The sequence below is a fragment of the Oncorhynchus kisutch genome, linkage group LG17 (genome assembly GCF_002021735.2).
Source record: "Oncorhynchus kisutch isolate 150728-3 linkage group LG17, Okis_V2, whole genome shotgun sequence".
Classification (NCBI taxonomy): domain Eukaryota; kingdom Metazoa; phylum Chordata; class Actinopteri; order Salmoniformes; family Salmonidae; genus Oncorhynchus; species Oncorhynchus kisutch.
Window position 1 is genome coordinate 16,339,857 of NC_034190.2, and position 16,365 is coordinate 16,356,221.

General features: G+C 45.7%; 1 protein-coding gene across 1 annotated transcript in view; it reads right to left on the reverse strand.

Annotated features, from left to right (window-relative positions):
* Positions 1–10,338, reverse strand: part of LOC109908502 (potassium voltage-gated channel subfamily H member 8) — a 102,814-nt gene extending 92,476 nt beyond the window's left edge. Inside the window, exon 1 of the mRNA XM_031794968.1 lies at positions 10,233–10,338. Within this exon, the coding sequence (XP_031650828.1) occupies positions 10,233–10,338 (106 nt within the window). The remainder of the gene's footprint in view (positions 1–10,232) is intronic.
* Between the last annotated feature and the right edge of the window lie 6,027 nt (positions 10,339–16,365).

Consider the following 16,365-nt stretch of genomic DNA (forward strand, 5'->3'; position numbering starts at 1 on the left):
TTTCTTTCCCTCTCTCTGATGACCTGAGCCCTAGGACCATGCCTCAGGACTACCTGGCATGATGACTCCTTGCAGTCCCCAGTCCACCTGGCTGTGCTGCTGCTCCAGTTTCAACTGTTATGCCTGCGGCTATGGAACCCTGACCTGTTCACCGGGCGTGCTACCTGTCCCAGACCTGCTGTTTTCAACTCTCTAGAGACATCAGGAGCAGTAGAGATACTCTCAATGATCGGCTATGAAAAGCCAACTGACATTTACTCCTGAGGTGCTGACTTGTTGCACCCTCGACAACTACTGTGATTATTATTATTTGACCATGGTGGTCATTTATGAACATTTTAACATCTTGGCCATGTTCTGTTATAATCTCCACCCGGCACAGCCAGAAGAGGACTGGCCAGCCCTCATAGCCTGGTTCCTCTCTAGGTTTCTTCCTAGGTGTTGGCCTTTCTAGGGAGTTTTTCCTAGCCACCGTGCTTCTACACCTGCATTGCTTGCTGTTTGGGGTTTTAGGCTGGGTTTCTATACAGCACTTTGATATATCAGCTGATGTAAGAAGGGAAGTCAAGGTGTAACGATTGTCGTCGGGAGAAGGAGAAGAGGACCAAGGTGCAGCGTGGTAAGTATTCATAATGCGTTTCATAAATACAAACACTTGAACAAGAACAATAAACGAACAGTTCTGCAAGGTGCAATACACAAAGCAGAAAACAACTACACACAAACACAGGTGGGAACAGGCTACCTAAGTATGGTTCTCAATCAGAGACAACGATAGACAGCTGCCTCTGATTGGGAACCATACCAGGCCAAACACAGAAAGACAAAACATAGAACAAAACATAGAATGCCCACCCCAACTAACGCCCTGACCAAACCAAAATAGAGACATAAAAAAGGAACTAAGGTCAGGACGTGACACAAGGAGTGCTTCGTTTGGAGAAGTCACTCAGTAAAGGGACGGGAGGAGAGATGGGGTCTGTGTTTTATGTTCACATTTATTAATACAGGTTGCATGACAAGTTCCGCATGGCGGGACGTTTTTCTTTTGGGCTTTGTCTGACAGCAACAATTTGCTCTAAAATAAGAAATGCCACATAGTGACCGAGCACAGAGTAGACCTAGTGGAATAAAGATAGTCAGCTGGAACTGTAGATAGTCAGCTGAAGCACCCAACAGATAGGGATTCATCTTTATTTTCATCAGTTCATAAATCATGTTCCAGAATTGACTATTTTTTGTTGGACTCGCAACTCATTTCAGCAGCTGGGTCGGTTAACAATAACCCTATTCTAATTACGGACCACTTTCCTCAGTCCATGGTGCTGAATCTCGACAATATGTCGACAGGTCGGCGACCTTCGGCTTAGACGCATACCTATTGAAAGATGAGGCTTTTTGTCAGTATTTGAAGGAGCAGATTGCCCTTTTCCTCGGAGCTAACGACACGGGGATGTTGACGACTCCACCCTTTGGGAATCTCTAAAGGCTGTGATTAGAGGTTTCTTATACATCAGAGAGGAAGAAACGCGCCAATACTAGGCTGAGAGATATTGAAAGATAGTTAGGGGAACAGGAGAACGTTTTTAGGATGAATTCCTCGAATACAGTCCTTGGGAAGATCACAAAGTTCTAATATGAATACAATACCATTCGAAACGGGTGGGCTCTTTACTTGCTAGAACGCAACAAAGTTATTTTGAACTGGGTGACAAACCACATAAATTATTAGCAAGACAGCTAAGGCGTGTACAGGCATCTAGAGCTATTCACAAAATACAAGACAAGAAGGGTAAAATAGTAACAGATCCGCAGGATATTAATAAATGCTTTGCGCAGTTTAACTCAGAGCTATACCAATCAAAATGCGATGCTACTGACTCAACAAACTATGGAACGCTTTCTCGCTGAATGTGAACGTCCTAAACCAGACAGGGGGGCAGCTGCTGCACTCGATGTTGGGATAACTTTAGGAGAAATGAACACAGCTATAGCACAATTTCCAAACAGCCAGGCACCTGGGCCTGATGGATATGTAATAGAATTCTAGAATAAGTACTGCGCCAGTCTAGCTCCACGTTGCGGATGTTTAAACAATCCAAAGAAAATGCCAAACTCCCGCAAACACTGTATGAGGCTACAACAGCACTGATCTTGAAAAAATATGGAGATTCCATTGAGATGTCTTCTTATCGCCCCGTGTCGTTACTCCCCATAGAAAATAAGGTGTTGACAAAGATATTGGCAAACCGATTGAAAAAATATATTTCTGACATCATACACCCTGACCAGACAGGTTTTATCCCGGGCCGACATATATACTACCATTTGAGACGCCTTTTCAACGTAATGTATCACGATCATAAAGTTGAGGAAGTGGTAATTGCTCTTGACGCAGAGAAGGCATTTGATCAGATTGAGTGGAAGTATATGATGTCGGTTCTGGAGCATTTCGGGTTTGGAAAGGAATTTATTAATTGGATAAGATTATTTATGCACACCCAATGGCGTCCGTGGTAACCAATCAAGAAATGTCGTAGTCATTCAGCCTGTTCAAGGGCTGCCGACAGGGGTGCCCTATTTCGCCTGCTACCTTCGCTAGGGCCATGGAACCCCTTGCTACTCGCATTCGGGCATGTGCGGATATAGCTTCTGTTAAAATAAAAGACACGCAGCACAAAATGTCCCTATATGCAGACGATGTTCTTGTGTTTTTATCCAGCCTAAAACTTCTATTCCCCCTTACGTAACTTGATAAATACATTCGGATCCTTCTCTGGCTACAAGATAAACTGGCAAAAAAGAGAATTGATGCCAATATCACGGCCTGTGGATATGCAATTTCTGCAATCTACCCCCATTTAGAACAGTGATGGACAAGTTCACAAGCCTTGGCATTGTAGTGAGTGACAAGAGACCTTGATCAGCTATTGAAAGCGAATTAGGACATGAACATTTATCAGCTTAAACAAAATATAGCTTTTTGTGTATAAACGCTATTAAAATGGTTGTCCTACCCAGGTTTCTTTACCTCTTCCAATGTCTACCCAATTTCATACCACAAAGCTATTTTTAAGAAACTGGATTCAATAGTAATTCAATTTTTATGGGATAACAAGGCAGCCAGAATTTCAAAGAAGCATTTATGCAAGTACAAGATAGAGGGGGGCTTTGGCCTTCCTCACTTTAAACTGTATTATTGGGCTGCTAATCTGAACATTGTGTCTTTCTGGAGGGAAAGTTTACCTGAGATGTGACAGAATGATATGCCTTCATGGCTTTTGATTGAGCAGGACTCCTGTCAACATTCCTCACTCCCTACACTTAATAGTCCATCATATGTGGAAAAAAAGCCACTTATGACTCTAATCCAGTCATTTGTCATACTCTTAGGATCTGGAAACAGATTAGCTATTTTCTTAACATACCCACTGTTTACATAGACATCCCGATTTGCCTGAATCATGCTTTCCACCCTGCATTGGATGATGTGGTGTTTTCACAGTGGAGGGAGAAGGGGCTCACAACAATTGGTTATTTATACATGGATGGTCAGTTAGCTTCATTTCAACAATTACAGGGAAAGTTCAACATGCCAACAACACATTTTTTCAGATACCTCCAAATCAGGAATTTCTTAAGGACACATATCCCACAGTATGACATTAAGCCAAATAATCCTATTAGATAGCCTGATCCTTGTCAAAATGGTCGGTCTCTAGACTGTATGATGTGCTACAGGCCCACATAGAGGTATCCACAGACACTATTAAAAGGGCTTGGGAACAAGAACTTGGTTCAGAAATCTCAGATGAGGACTGGGTAGAAGCTCTCAGGAATATAAACCACAGTTCAGTGAGTGCCAGAAACAACCTTGTACAGTTTAAGGTGATACACAGGTCACATTACTCAAACGTGAAACTTTTGAAAGCATGAAAAACCTATTTCAACCAGGCAGGTGCGCCACGAAAGTCAGAAATAGCGATATAATAAATGCCTTACCTTTGATGATATTCTTCTGTTGGCACTCCAAAAGGTCCCAGATACATCACAAATGGTCCTTTTGTTTGATAATGTCCTTCTTTATATCCATAAAAACTCAGTTTAGCTGGCGCACTTCAGTCAATAATCCACCCAGTTTCCCTCGATCAAAATGCATACAAAATGAATCCCAAACGTTACTAATAAACTTTTCCAAACAAGTCAAACAACGTTTATAATCAAACTGTAGGTACCCTAATACGTAAATAAATGATCAAATTTAAGACGGAGAATCGTTATTGTCTTTACTGGAGAAAAATACCAAAGAACGCGCTCTCTTCCATGCGCTTGGAAACACTACAGCCAAAATGGGAGCCACCTAGAAAAACGACTAATTTCTGGCAAATTTTTCCAAAAACCAGCATGAATCTCTTTCTATAGACTGTTGACATCTAGTGGAAGCCCTAGGAACTGCAATCGGAGAGGATTTCACCTCATAATAAAAGTGACAGCCATTGAAAACAGTGGTAGGCGAATTTCTTTTTTGGGGGGGGGGGTTGGTTTGTCCTCGGGGTTTCGCCTGCCAATCAGTTCTGTTATTCTCACAGACACATTCTTAACAGTTTTAGAAACTGTAGAGTGTTTTGTATCCACATCTACAAATTATATGCATATCCTAGCTTCTGGGCCTGAGTAACAGGCAGTTTACTTTGGGCACTCTTTTTATCCGGACGTGAAAATACTGCACCCTACCCAAGAGAGGTTATATAAGTATGACACTTTCAAAAAATGTAGAACCAGGAAAAGATATAGCCCTTGGTTTTCTCCAGATCTGACTGCCCTTGACCAGCACAAAAACATCCTGTGGCGTTCTGCATTAGCATTGAATAGCCCCCGTGATATGCAACTTTTCAGGGAAGTTAGGAAACAATATACACAGGCAGTTAGGAAAGCTAAGGCTAGCTTTTTCAAGCAGAAATTTGCATCCTGTAGCACAAACTCAAAAAAGTTATTGGACACTGTAAAGTCCATGGAGAATAAGAGCACCTCCTCCCAGATGCCCACAGCACTGAGGCTAGGAAACACTGTCACCACTGATTAATCCACTATAATTGAGAATTTCAATAAGCATTTTTCTACGGTGCTTTCCACCTGGCTACCCCTACCCCGGGCAACAGCCCTGCACTCCCCAAGGCAACTCGCCCAAGCGTCCCCCATTTCTCCTTCAACAAATCCAGATAGCTGATGTTCTGATAGAGCTGGGTCTTCGAAGGTCTTCGAAAGCCAAGTTAACAAACAGATTACCGACCATTTCGAATCCCACCTTACCTTCTCCGCTATGCAATCAGGTTTCAGAGCTGGTCATGGGTGCACCTCAGCCACCCTCAAGGTCCTAAACGATATCATAACCGTCATCGATAAGAGACATTACTGTGCAGTCGTATTTATCGACCTGGCCAAGGCTTTTGACTCTGACAATCACCACATTCTTATTGGCAGACTCAACAGCATTGGTTTCTCAAATGATTGCCTCGCCTGGTTCACCAACTACTTCTCTGATAGAGTTCAGTGTGTCAAATTAGAGGGCCTGTTGTCCGGACCTCTGGCAGTCTCTATGGGGGTGCCACAGGGTTCAATTCTCGGGCCGACTCTCTTCTCTGTATACATCAATGATGTCACTCTTGCTGCTCTTAAATGCAAGTAAAACTAAATGCATGCTCTTCAACCGATCACTGCCCGCACCTGCCCGCCCGTCCAGCATCACTACTCTGGACGGTTCTGACTTGTGGACAACTACAAACACCTAGGTGTCTGGCAAGTAAACTATCCTTCCATACTCACATTAAGCATCTCCAATCCAAAATTACATCTAGAATCGGCTTCCTATTTCGCAACAAAGCATCCTCGACTTCGGCGATGTCATTTATAAAATAGCCTCCAACACTCTACTCAACAAATTGAATGCAGTCTATCACAGTGCCATCCGTTTTGTCACCAGAGCCCCATATACTGCCATATACTACCCACCACTGCGACCTGTACACTCTCGTTTGCTGGCCCTTGCTTCATACTCGTCACCAAACCCACTGGCTCCAGGTCATCTACAAGTCTCTGTTAGGTAAAGCCCCGCCTTATCTCAGCTCACTAGTCACCATAGCAGCACCCACCTGTAGCACGCGCTCCAGCAGGTATATCTAACTGGTCACCCCCAAAGCCAAATCCTCCTTTGGCCGCCTTTCCTCGAGTTCTCTGCTGCCAATGACTGGAACGAACTGCAAATATCACTGAAGCTGGAGACTCAAATCTCCCTCACTAGCGTTAAGCACCAGCTGTCAGAGCAGCTCACATATCACTGCACCTGTACATAACCCATCTGTAAACAGCCCATCCAACTACCTCATCCCCATTCTGTATTTATTTATTTATCTTGCTCCTTTGCACCCCAGTATCTCTACTTGCACATTCATCTTCTGCACATCTACCATTCCAGTGTTTAATTGCTATATTGTAATTACTTCGCCACCATGGCCTATTTATTGCCTTACTTCCCTTATCTTACCTCATTTGCACTCACTGTATATAGACTCTTTTTTTAAATTCTACTGTATTATTGACTGTATGTTTGTTTATTCCATGTGTAACTCTGTGTATATGTGTCGAACTGCTGTGCTTTATCTTGGCCAGGTCGCAGTTGTAAATGAGAACTTGTTCTCAGCTAGCCTACCTGGTTATATAAAGGCGAAATATATATATATATTTTTTAAATATCACCTAATTTGTTTGTCTCCTCTAAAGGATCACTTACAGTAATTACGGACTCCTCTTTAAACCTGCATATTCCTCCAAAGCTCAGTTGTCCTGAGTCTGCACAACTCTGCCAGGACCTAGGATCAAGAGAGACGCTCAAGTGTTTTAGTACTATATCTCTTGACACAATGATGAAAATAAACATGGCCTCTAAACCTTCAAGCTGCATACTGGACCCTATTCCAACTAAACTACTGAAAGAGCTGCTTCCTGTGCTTGGCCCTCCTATGTTGAACATAATAAACGGCTCTCTATCCACTGGATGTGTACCAAACTCACTAAAAGTGGCAGTAATAAAGCCTCTCTTGAAAAAGCCAAACCTTGACCCAGAAAATATAAAAAACTATCGGCCTATATCGAATCTTCCATTCCTCTCAAAAGTTTTAGAGAAGGCTGTTGCGCAGCAACTCACTGCCTTCCTGAAGACAAACAATGTATACGAAATGCTTCAGTCTGGTTTTAGAACCCATCATAGCACTGAGACGGCACTTGTGAAGGTGGTAAATGACATTTTAATGGCATCGGACCGAGGCTCTGCATCTGTCCTCGTGCTCCTAGACCTTAGTGCTGCTTTTGATACCATCGATCACCACATTCTTTTGGAGAGATTGGAAACCCAAATTGGTCTACACGGACATGTTCTGGCCTGGTTTAGATCTTATCTGTCGGAAAGATATCAGTTTGTCTCTGTGAATGGTTTGTCCTCTGACAAATCAACTGTAAATTTCGGTGTTCCTCAAGGTTCCGTTTTAGGACCACTATTGTTTTCACTATATATTTTACCTCTTGCGGATGTTATTCGAAAACATAATGTAAACTTTCACTGCTATGCGGATGACACACAGCTGTACATTTCAATGAAACATGGTGAAGCCCCAAAATTGCCCTCGTTAGAAGAATGTGTTTCAGACATAAGGAAGTGGATGGCTGCAAACGTTCTACTATTAAACTCGGACAAAACAGAGATGCTTGTTCTAGGTCCCAAGAAACAAAGAGATCTTCTGTTGAATCTGACAATTAATCTTAATGGTTGTACAGTCGTCTCAAATAAAACTGTGAAGGACCTCGGCGTTACTCTGGACCCTGATCTCTCTTTTGAAGAACATATCAAGACCATTTCGAGGACAGCTTTTTTCCATCTACGTAACATTGCAAAAATCAGAAACTTTCTGTCCAAAAATGATGCAGAAAAATTAATCCATGCTTTTGTCACTTCTAGGTTAGACTACTGCAATGCTCTATTTTCCGGCTACCCGGATAAAGCACTAAATAAACTTCAGTTAGTGCTAAATACGGCTGCTAGAATCCTGACTAGAACCAAAAAATTTGATCATATTACTCCAGTGCTAGCCTCTCTACACTGGCTTCCTGTCAAAGCAAGGGCTGATTTCAAGGTTTTACTGCTAACCTACAAAGCATTACATGGGCTTGCTCCTACCTATCTCTCTGATTTGGTCCTGCCGTACATACCTACACGTACGCTACGGTCACAAGACGCAGGCCTCCTAATTGTCCCTAGAATTTCTAAGCAAACAGCTGGAGGCAGGGCTTTCTCCTATAGAGCTCCATTTTTATGGAACGGTCTGCCTACCCATGTCAGAGACGCAAACTCGGTCTCAACCTTTAAGTCTTTACTGAAGACTCATCTCTTCAGTGGGTCATATGATTGAGTGTAGTCTGGCCCAGGAGTGGGAAGGTGAACGGAAAGGCTCTGGAGCAACGAACCGCCCTTGCTGTCTCTGCCTGGCCTGTTCCCCTCTTTCCACTGGGATTCTCTGCCTCTAACCCTATTACAGGGGCTGAGTCACTGGCTTGCTGGGGCTCTCTCATGCCGTCCCTGGAGGGGGTGCGTCACCTGAGTGGGTTGATTCACTGTTGTGGTCATCCTGTCTGGGTTGGCGCCCCCCCCTTGGGTTGTGACCTGGCGGAGATCTTTGTGGGCTATACTCAGCCTTGTCTCAGGATGGTAAGTTGGTGGTTGAAGATATCCCTCTAGTGGTGTGGGGGCTGTGCTTTGGCAAAGTGGGTGGGGTTATATCCTTCCTGTTTGGCCCTGTCCGGGGGTGTCCTCGGATGGGGCCACAGTGTCTCCTGACCCCTCCTGTCTCAGCCTCCAGTATTTATGCTGCAGTAGTTTATGTGTCGGGGGGCTGGGGTCAGTTTGTTATATCTGGAGTACTTCTCCTGTCCTATTCGGTGTCCTGTGTGAATCTAAGTGTGCGTTCTCTAATTCTCTCCTTCTCTCTTTCTTTCTCTCTCTCGGAGGACCTGAGCCCTAGGACCATGCCCCAGGACTACCTGACATGATGACTCCTTGCTGTCCCCAGTCCACCTGGCCATGCTGCTGTTCCAGTTTCAACTGACCTGAGCCCTAGGACCATGCCCCAGGACTACCTGACATGATGACTCCTTGCTGTCCCCAGTCCACCTGGCCATGCTGCTGCTCCAGTTTCAACTTCCACCTGACTGTGCTGCTGCTCCAGTTTCAACTGTTCTGCCTTATTATTATTCGACCATGCTGGTCATTTATGAACATTTGAACATCTTGGCCATGTTCTGTTATAATCTCCACCCGGCACAGCCAGAAGAGGACTGGCCACCCCACATAGCCTGGTTCCTCTCTAGGTTTCTTCCTAGGTATTGGCCTTTCTAGGGAGTTTTTCCTAGCCACCGTGCTTCTACACCTGCATTGCTTGCTGTTTGGGGTTTTAGGCTGGGTTTCTGTACAGCACTTTGAGATATCAGCTGATGTACGAAGGGCTATATAAATAAATTTGATTTGATTTGATATAATGTATATATCACTTAATTTGTTTGTCTCCTCTAAAGGATCACTTACAGTAATATAATGTATATATCACTTCATTTGTTCGTCTCCTCTAGGATCACTTACAGTAATACAGTAAATCAACGAGTCTTTCAATTTCTTCTTTCGTTCGTCATATTGATGAGACCAAGGCGCAGCGTGATAAGCATACATTCTTCCTTTTAGTGAAGGAAAAAAACTAAACAAAGAAACGAAAGTGAAGCTATATAACATGAGTGCTGACAGGCAACTACACATAGACAATAACCCACAAAACCAAAATGGAAATGGCAACCTAAATAGGATCCCCAATCAGAGATAATGATAAACAGCTGTCTCTGATTGGGAACCAATTCAGGCCACCATAGACCTACATTTACCTAGACAATACCAAAACCCCATAGATGTACAAAAAACCCTAGAGAAGACGAAAACACACATACTACCCTCGTCACACCCTGACCTAACCAAAATAATAAAGAAAACAAAGATGACTGAGGTCAGGGCGTGAAAGTACACCCCCCCCCCCCCAAAGGTGCAGACTCCCGGCCGCAAACCTAAACCTATATGGGTGGGTCTGGGTGGGCATCTAACCTTGGTGGCGGCTCTGGTTCTGGACGCCGCCCCCTTTCTTTACTCTGAGTCCGCTCTTGTAGCACAGACCCGTGGATCATCGCCGGAGGCTCTGGACTGCGGATAATCGCCGTAGACCCCGGGCTGCAAACCCTCGCTGCGTGGATCATCGCCGGATGTTCTGGACTGGGAACCGTCGCTGGAGACCCCGGGCTGGGGACTGTCGCTGGAGACACCGGGCTGGGAACCGTCGCTGGAGACACCGTGCTGGGGACCCCGGGCTGGGGACCATCGCTGGAGGTTCCGGACTGTGGCCCGTCATTGGAGGTTCCGGACTGTGAACTGTCGCCGGACGCTCTGGACTGGGTACTGTCGCTGGACGCTCTGGACTGGGTACTGTCGCCGGACGCTCTGGACTGGGTACTGTCGCCGGAAGCTCTGTACTGGGTACTGTCGCCGGACGCTCTGGACTGGGTACTGTCGCCGGACACTCTGGACTGGGTACTGTCGCCGGACGCTCTGGACTGGGTACTGTCGCCGGACACTCTGGACTGGGTACTGTCGTCGGACCCTCTGGACTGGGTACTGTCACCGGACGCTCTGGACTGCTGAGGTGCACTGTAGGCCTGGTGCGTGGTGCCAGAACTGGTGGTACCGGGCTGGAGGCACGCACCTCAGGGCGAGTGCGGGGAGGAGGAACAGGGCGTACTGGACCCTGGAGGCACACAGGAAGCCTGGTGTGTGGTGTTGGCACTGGTGGTACCGGGCTGGTGACACGCACCTCAAGGTGAGTGCGGGGAGGAGGCACAAGATACACTGGACAGTGGAGACGCATTGGAGATCCAGAACATAGAGCTGGCTCAATAGTCCTGCTGGATGCCCATTCTAGTCCGGCAAATGCGAGGAGCTGGAATAGAGCGCACCGGGCTAGAATAGCGCTCCACACGGTAAGCACGAGGAGTTGGTTCAGGTCTCCTACCTGACTCCTCGTGTTCCCCCCCCCCCAAAATTATTGGGGCTGCCTCTCGGGCTTCCGTGCAAGTCGTGTACCTTCATATCATCGCAGTTCCTCTATTCTCCGGTATTTCTCCTCCTTAGAACGGCGATACTCCCCAGGCTGGGTCCAGGGTCCTGCTCCATCTAGTATTTCCTCCCATGTCCAGGATCTTTTTCTGTCCAAAATCTCCTCCCAAGTCCATAACATCTGCTCCTCCTTTTCCCGCTGCTTGGTCCTGTTATGGTGGGTTATTCTGTCACCTTCGTCTTAACGAGGAGACCAAGGCGCAGCGTGATAAGCATACATTCTTCTTTTAATGAAGGAAAAACACTAAACAAACTAACAAAGAAACAAAACGAAAGTGAAGCTATATAACATGAGTGCTGACAGGCAACTACACATCGACAATAACCCACAAAACCAAAATGGAAATGGCAACCTAAATAGGATCCCCAATCAGAGATAACGATAAACAGCTGTCTCTGATTGGGAACCAATTCAGGCCACCATAGACCTACATTTACCTAGACAATCCCAAAACCCCATAGATATAGTAAAAACCCTATAATAACACACATATTACGCTGGTCACACCCTGACCTAAACAAAATAATAAAGAAAACAAAGATAACTGAGGTCAGGGTGTGACAATTCCATTGATTCCATTCCAGTTATTACAATGAAACTGTCCTCCTATAGTTCCTCCCACCAGCCTCCTCTGCTATACACAGCATGTAGGCCATGTCTCTGTTGCACCCAGCCATGTGTTTGGCTCCAAACTCTCTCCTCTCCTCTTTGGCATGTCAGTTATGGTGAGGTTCTAAGTGTGCCAGTATTCCAGCATAGCCATGGTAACGACGAGGTTACATTATTCGCTCTGGTACCATCCAGTGAGCGGGCATGGCCCTCCAGATGCACTGATGGGGACTTTACCCACATGCTGGCAGAGCCTGCCAAAAGCTATGAAACACACACACACACATACACAATCAGACAGAAACACACACATACACTTTCTCTCTCTAATGAATACGCAAACAACTTCGCTCTCTTCAACACCATGCCACACAAACTGAGACTGTAATCAACATTTTTCTTAACTAGCTTGCCCACAGACATCTGTCAGGAGAGACAAGCGTCAAGAATCAAATAAACCAGAATCAAAACCGACCCCAAGATGTGTGGCGGAGGAGGCCACGTTGCATGCTGTTTGATCTAAAACCCTCCACCACACACACACACACACACACACACACACACACACACACACACACACACACACACACACACACGCACACACACACACACACACACACGCACACGCACACGCACACACACACACACAGAAACAAATGCACACATACAGAGACACACGCATGCCTAATCCTCATGCCAGTTAATACCAACAGTGATGGCATACAGTACTGAACAATCAGCACTATCTGAACTGAAATCTGTAGAACCTTGGAATCCAAGAGGTCAGTGGCTGATAGGCCTTTATGAATGTCATCTACTGAGGAGTTCTTCAATAGCTACAGAAATACTCCTTCCACTAGGGCCATGGCTGTCCCAGCTAACACCTGATTCACGTAAGGAGCGTTATTATCAGTCTCAGGAGTCCTATCCAGACCCCTGTATCAAGGCTAACACAAGGAGGGAGGGAGGGTTATTGAATGGACACCCAAGATCACTCCCTGCATCCAGGTTTCTGGGTTGAGATGTTTTCTAGTTTGGGGACATCGCAAGAAAAATATGAACAAAGGTCCTGTGCTGGTTTGATTTGTGTGGGATGTGGGGTGGTGTGTGTGTGTGTGTGTGTGTGTGTGTGTGTGTGTGTGTGTGTGTGTGTGTGTGTGTGTGTGTGTGTGTGTGTGTGTGTGTGTGTGTGTGTGTGTGTGTGTGTGTATGTGTGTGTGTGTGTGTGTGTGTGAGCGTTCCAACCAGAAACAGTATAACCATGTAATAGCCCAATTGCATGTTATTTCTCTGAGGCTGGTCACCCCGTCTCCTCCATGTCCTTCTGTGCTATACAGCAAATAAAACCTACACGTAGGGGATGATAAACGTAGGGGATGATAAACGTAGGGGATGATAAACTTAGGGGGTGATAAACGTAGGGGATGATAAACGTAGGGGATGATAAACGTAGGGGATGATAAACGTAGGGGATGATAAACTTAGGGGGTGATAAACGTAGGGGATGATAAACGTAGGGGATGATAAACATAGGGGATGATAAACGTAGGGGATGATAAACGTAGGGGATGATAAACGTAGGGGGTGATAAACGTAGGGGGTGATAAACATCGGGGGTGATAAACGTAGGGGATGATAAACGTAGGGGATGATAAACAGAGGGGATGATAAACGTAGGGGATGATAAACGTAGGGGATGATAAACGTAGGGGGTGATAAACGTAGGGGGTGATAAACGTAGGGGGTGATAAACGTAGGGGATGATAAACGTAGGGGATGATAAACGTAGGGGGTGATAAACGTAGGGGGTGATAAACGTAGGGGGTGATAAACGTAGGGGATGATAAACGTAGGGGATGATAAACGTAGGGGATGATAAACGTAGGGGATGATAAACGTAGGGGATGATAAACGTAGGGGGTGATAAACGTCGGGGGTGATAAACGTAGGGGATGATAAACGTAGGGGGTGATAAACGTAGGGGGTGATAAACGTAGGGGATGATAAACGTAGGGGATGATAAACATAGGGGATGATAAACGTAGGGGATGATAAACGTAGGGGATGATAAACGTAGGGGGTGATAAACGTAGGGGGTGATAAACGTCGGGGGTGATAAACGTAGGGGATGATAAACGTAGGGGGTGATAAACGTAGGGTGTGATAAACGTAGGAGATGATAAACGTAGGGGGTGATAAACGTAGGGGGTGATAAACGTCGGGGGTGATAAACGTAGGGGGTGATAAACGTAGGGGATGATAAACGTAGGGGATGATAAACGTAGGGGATGATAAACGTAGGGGATGATAAACGTAGGGGGTGATAAACGTAGGGGGTGATAAACGTCGGGGGTGATAAACGTAGGGGGTGATAAACTTAGGGGATGATAAACGTAGGGGATGATAAACGTAGGGGATGATAAACGTAGGGGATGATAAACATAGGGGATGATAAACGTAGGGGATGATAAACGTAGGGGATGATAAACGTAGGGGATGATAAACGTAGGGGGTGATAAACGTAGGGGATGATAAACGTAGGGGATGATAAACGTAGGGGATGATAAACGTAGGGGGTGATAAACGTAGGGGATGATAAACGTAGGGGATGATAAACGTAGAGGGTGATAAACGTAGGGGATGATAAACATAGGGGATGATAAACGTAGGGGGTGATAAACGTAGGGGATGATAAACGTAGGGGATGATAAACGTAGGGGGTGATAAACATAGGGGGTGATAAACGTAGGGGGTGATAAACGTAGGGGATGATAAACGTAGGGGGTGATAAATGTAGGGGATGATAAACGTAGAGGGTGATAAACATAGGGGATGATAAACGTAGGGGATGATAAACATGGGGGGGGTTAAACATAGGGGATGATAAACTTTTTTTATTTTATTTTATTTAACCTTTATTTAACCAGGTAGGCTAGTTGAGAACAAGTTCTCATTTGCAACTGCGACCTGGCCAAGATAAAGCATAGCAGTGTGAGCATACAACAAAGAGTTACACATGGAGTAAACAATTAACAAGTCAATAACACAGTAGAAAACAAAGGGGGGGTCTATATACAATGTGTGCAAAAGGCATGAGGAGGTAGGCAAACAATTACAATTTTGCAGATTAACACTGGAGTGATAAATGATCAGATGGTCATGTACAGGTAGAGATATTGGTGTGCAGAAGAGCAGAAAAGTAAATAAATAAAAACAGTATGGGGATGAGGTAGGTGAAAAGGGTGGGCTATTTACCAATAGACTATGTACAGCTGCAGCGATCGGTTAGCTGCTCAGATAGCTGATGTTTGAAGTTGGTGAGGGAGATAAAAGTCTCCAACTTCAGCGATTTTTGCAATTCGTTCCAGTCACAGGCAGCAGAGTACTGGAACGAAAGGCGGCCAAATGAGGTGTTGGCTTTAGGGATGATCAGTGAGATACACCTGCTGGAGCGCGTGCTACGGATGGGTGTTGCCATCGTGACCAGTGAGCTGAGATAAGGCGGAGCTTTACCTAGCATGGACTTGTAGATGACCTGGAGCCAGTGGGTCTGGCGACGAATATGTAGCGAGGGCCAGCCGACTAGAGCATACAAGTCGCAGTGGTGGGTGGTATAAGGTGCTTTAGTGACAAAACGGATGGCACTGTGATAGACTGCATCCAGTTTGCTGAGTAGAGTGTTGGAAGCCATTTTGTAGATGACATCGCCGAAGTCGAGGATCGGTAGGATAGTCAGTTTTACTAGGGTAAGCTTGGCGGCGTGAGTGAAGGAGGCTTTGTTGCGGAATAGAAAGCCGACTCTTGATTTGATTTTCGCTTGGAGATGTTTGATATGAGTCTGGAAGGAGAGTTTGCAGTCTAGCCAGACACCTAGGTACTTATAGACGTCCACATATTCTAGGTCGGAACCATCCAGGGTGGTGATGCTAGTCGGGCATGCAGGTGCAGGCAGCGACCGGTTGAAAAACATGCATTTGGTTTTACTAGCGTTTAAGAGCAGTTGGAGGCCACGGAAGGAGTGTTGTATGGCATTGAAGCTTGTTTGGAGGTTAGATAGCACAGTGTCCAAAGACGGGCCGAAAGTATATAGAATGGTGTCGTCTGCGTAGAGGTGGATCAGGGAATCGCCCGCAGCAAGAGCAACATCATTGATATACACAGAGAAAAGAGTCGGCCCGAGAATTGAACCCTGTGGCACCCCCATAGAGACTGCCAGAGGACCGGACAGCATGCCCTCCGATTTGACACACTGAACTCTGTCTGCAAAGTAATTGGTGAACCAGGCAAAGCAGTCATCCGAAAAACCGAGGCTACTGAGTCTGCCGATAAGAATATGGTGATTGACAGAGTCGAAAGCCTTGGCAAGGTCGATGAAGACGGCTGCACAGTACTGTCTTTTATCGATGGCGGTTATGATATCGTTTAGTACCTTGAGTGTGGCTGAGGTGCACCCATGACCGGCTCGGAAACCAGATTGCACAGCGGAGAAGGTACGGTGGGATTC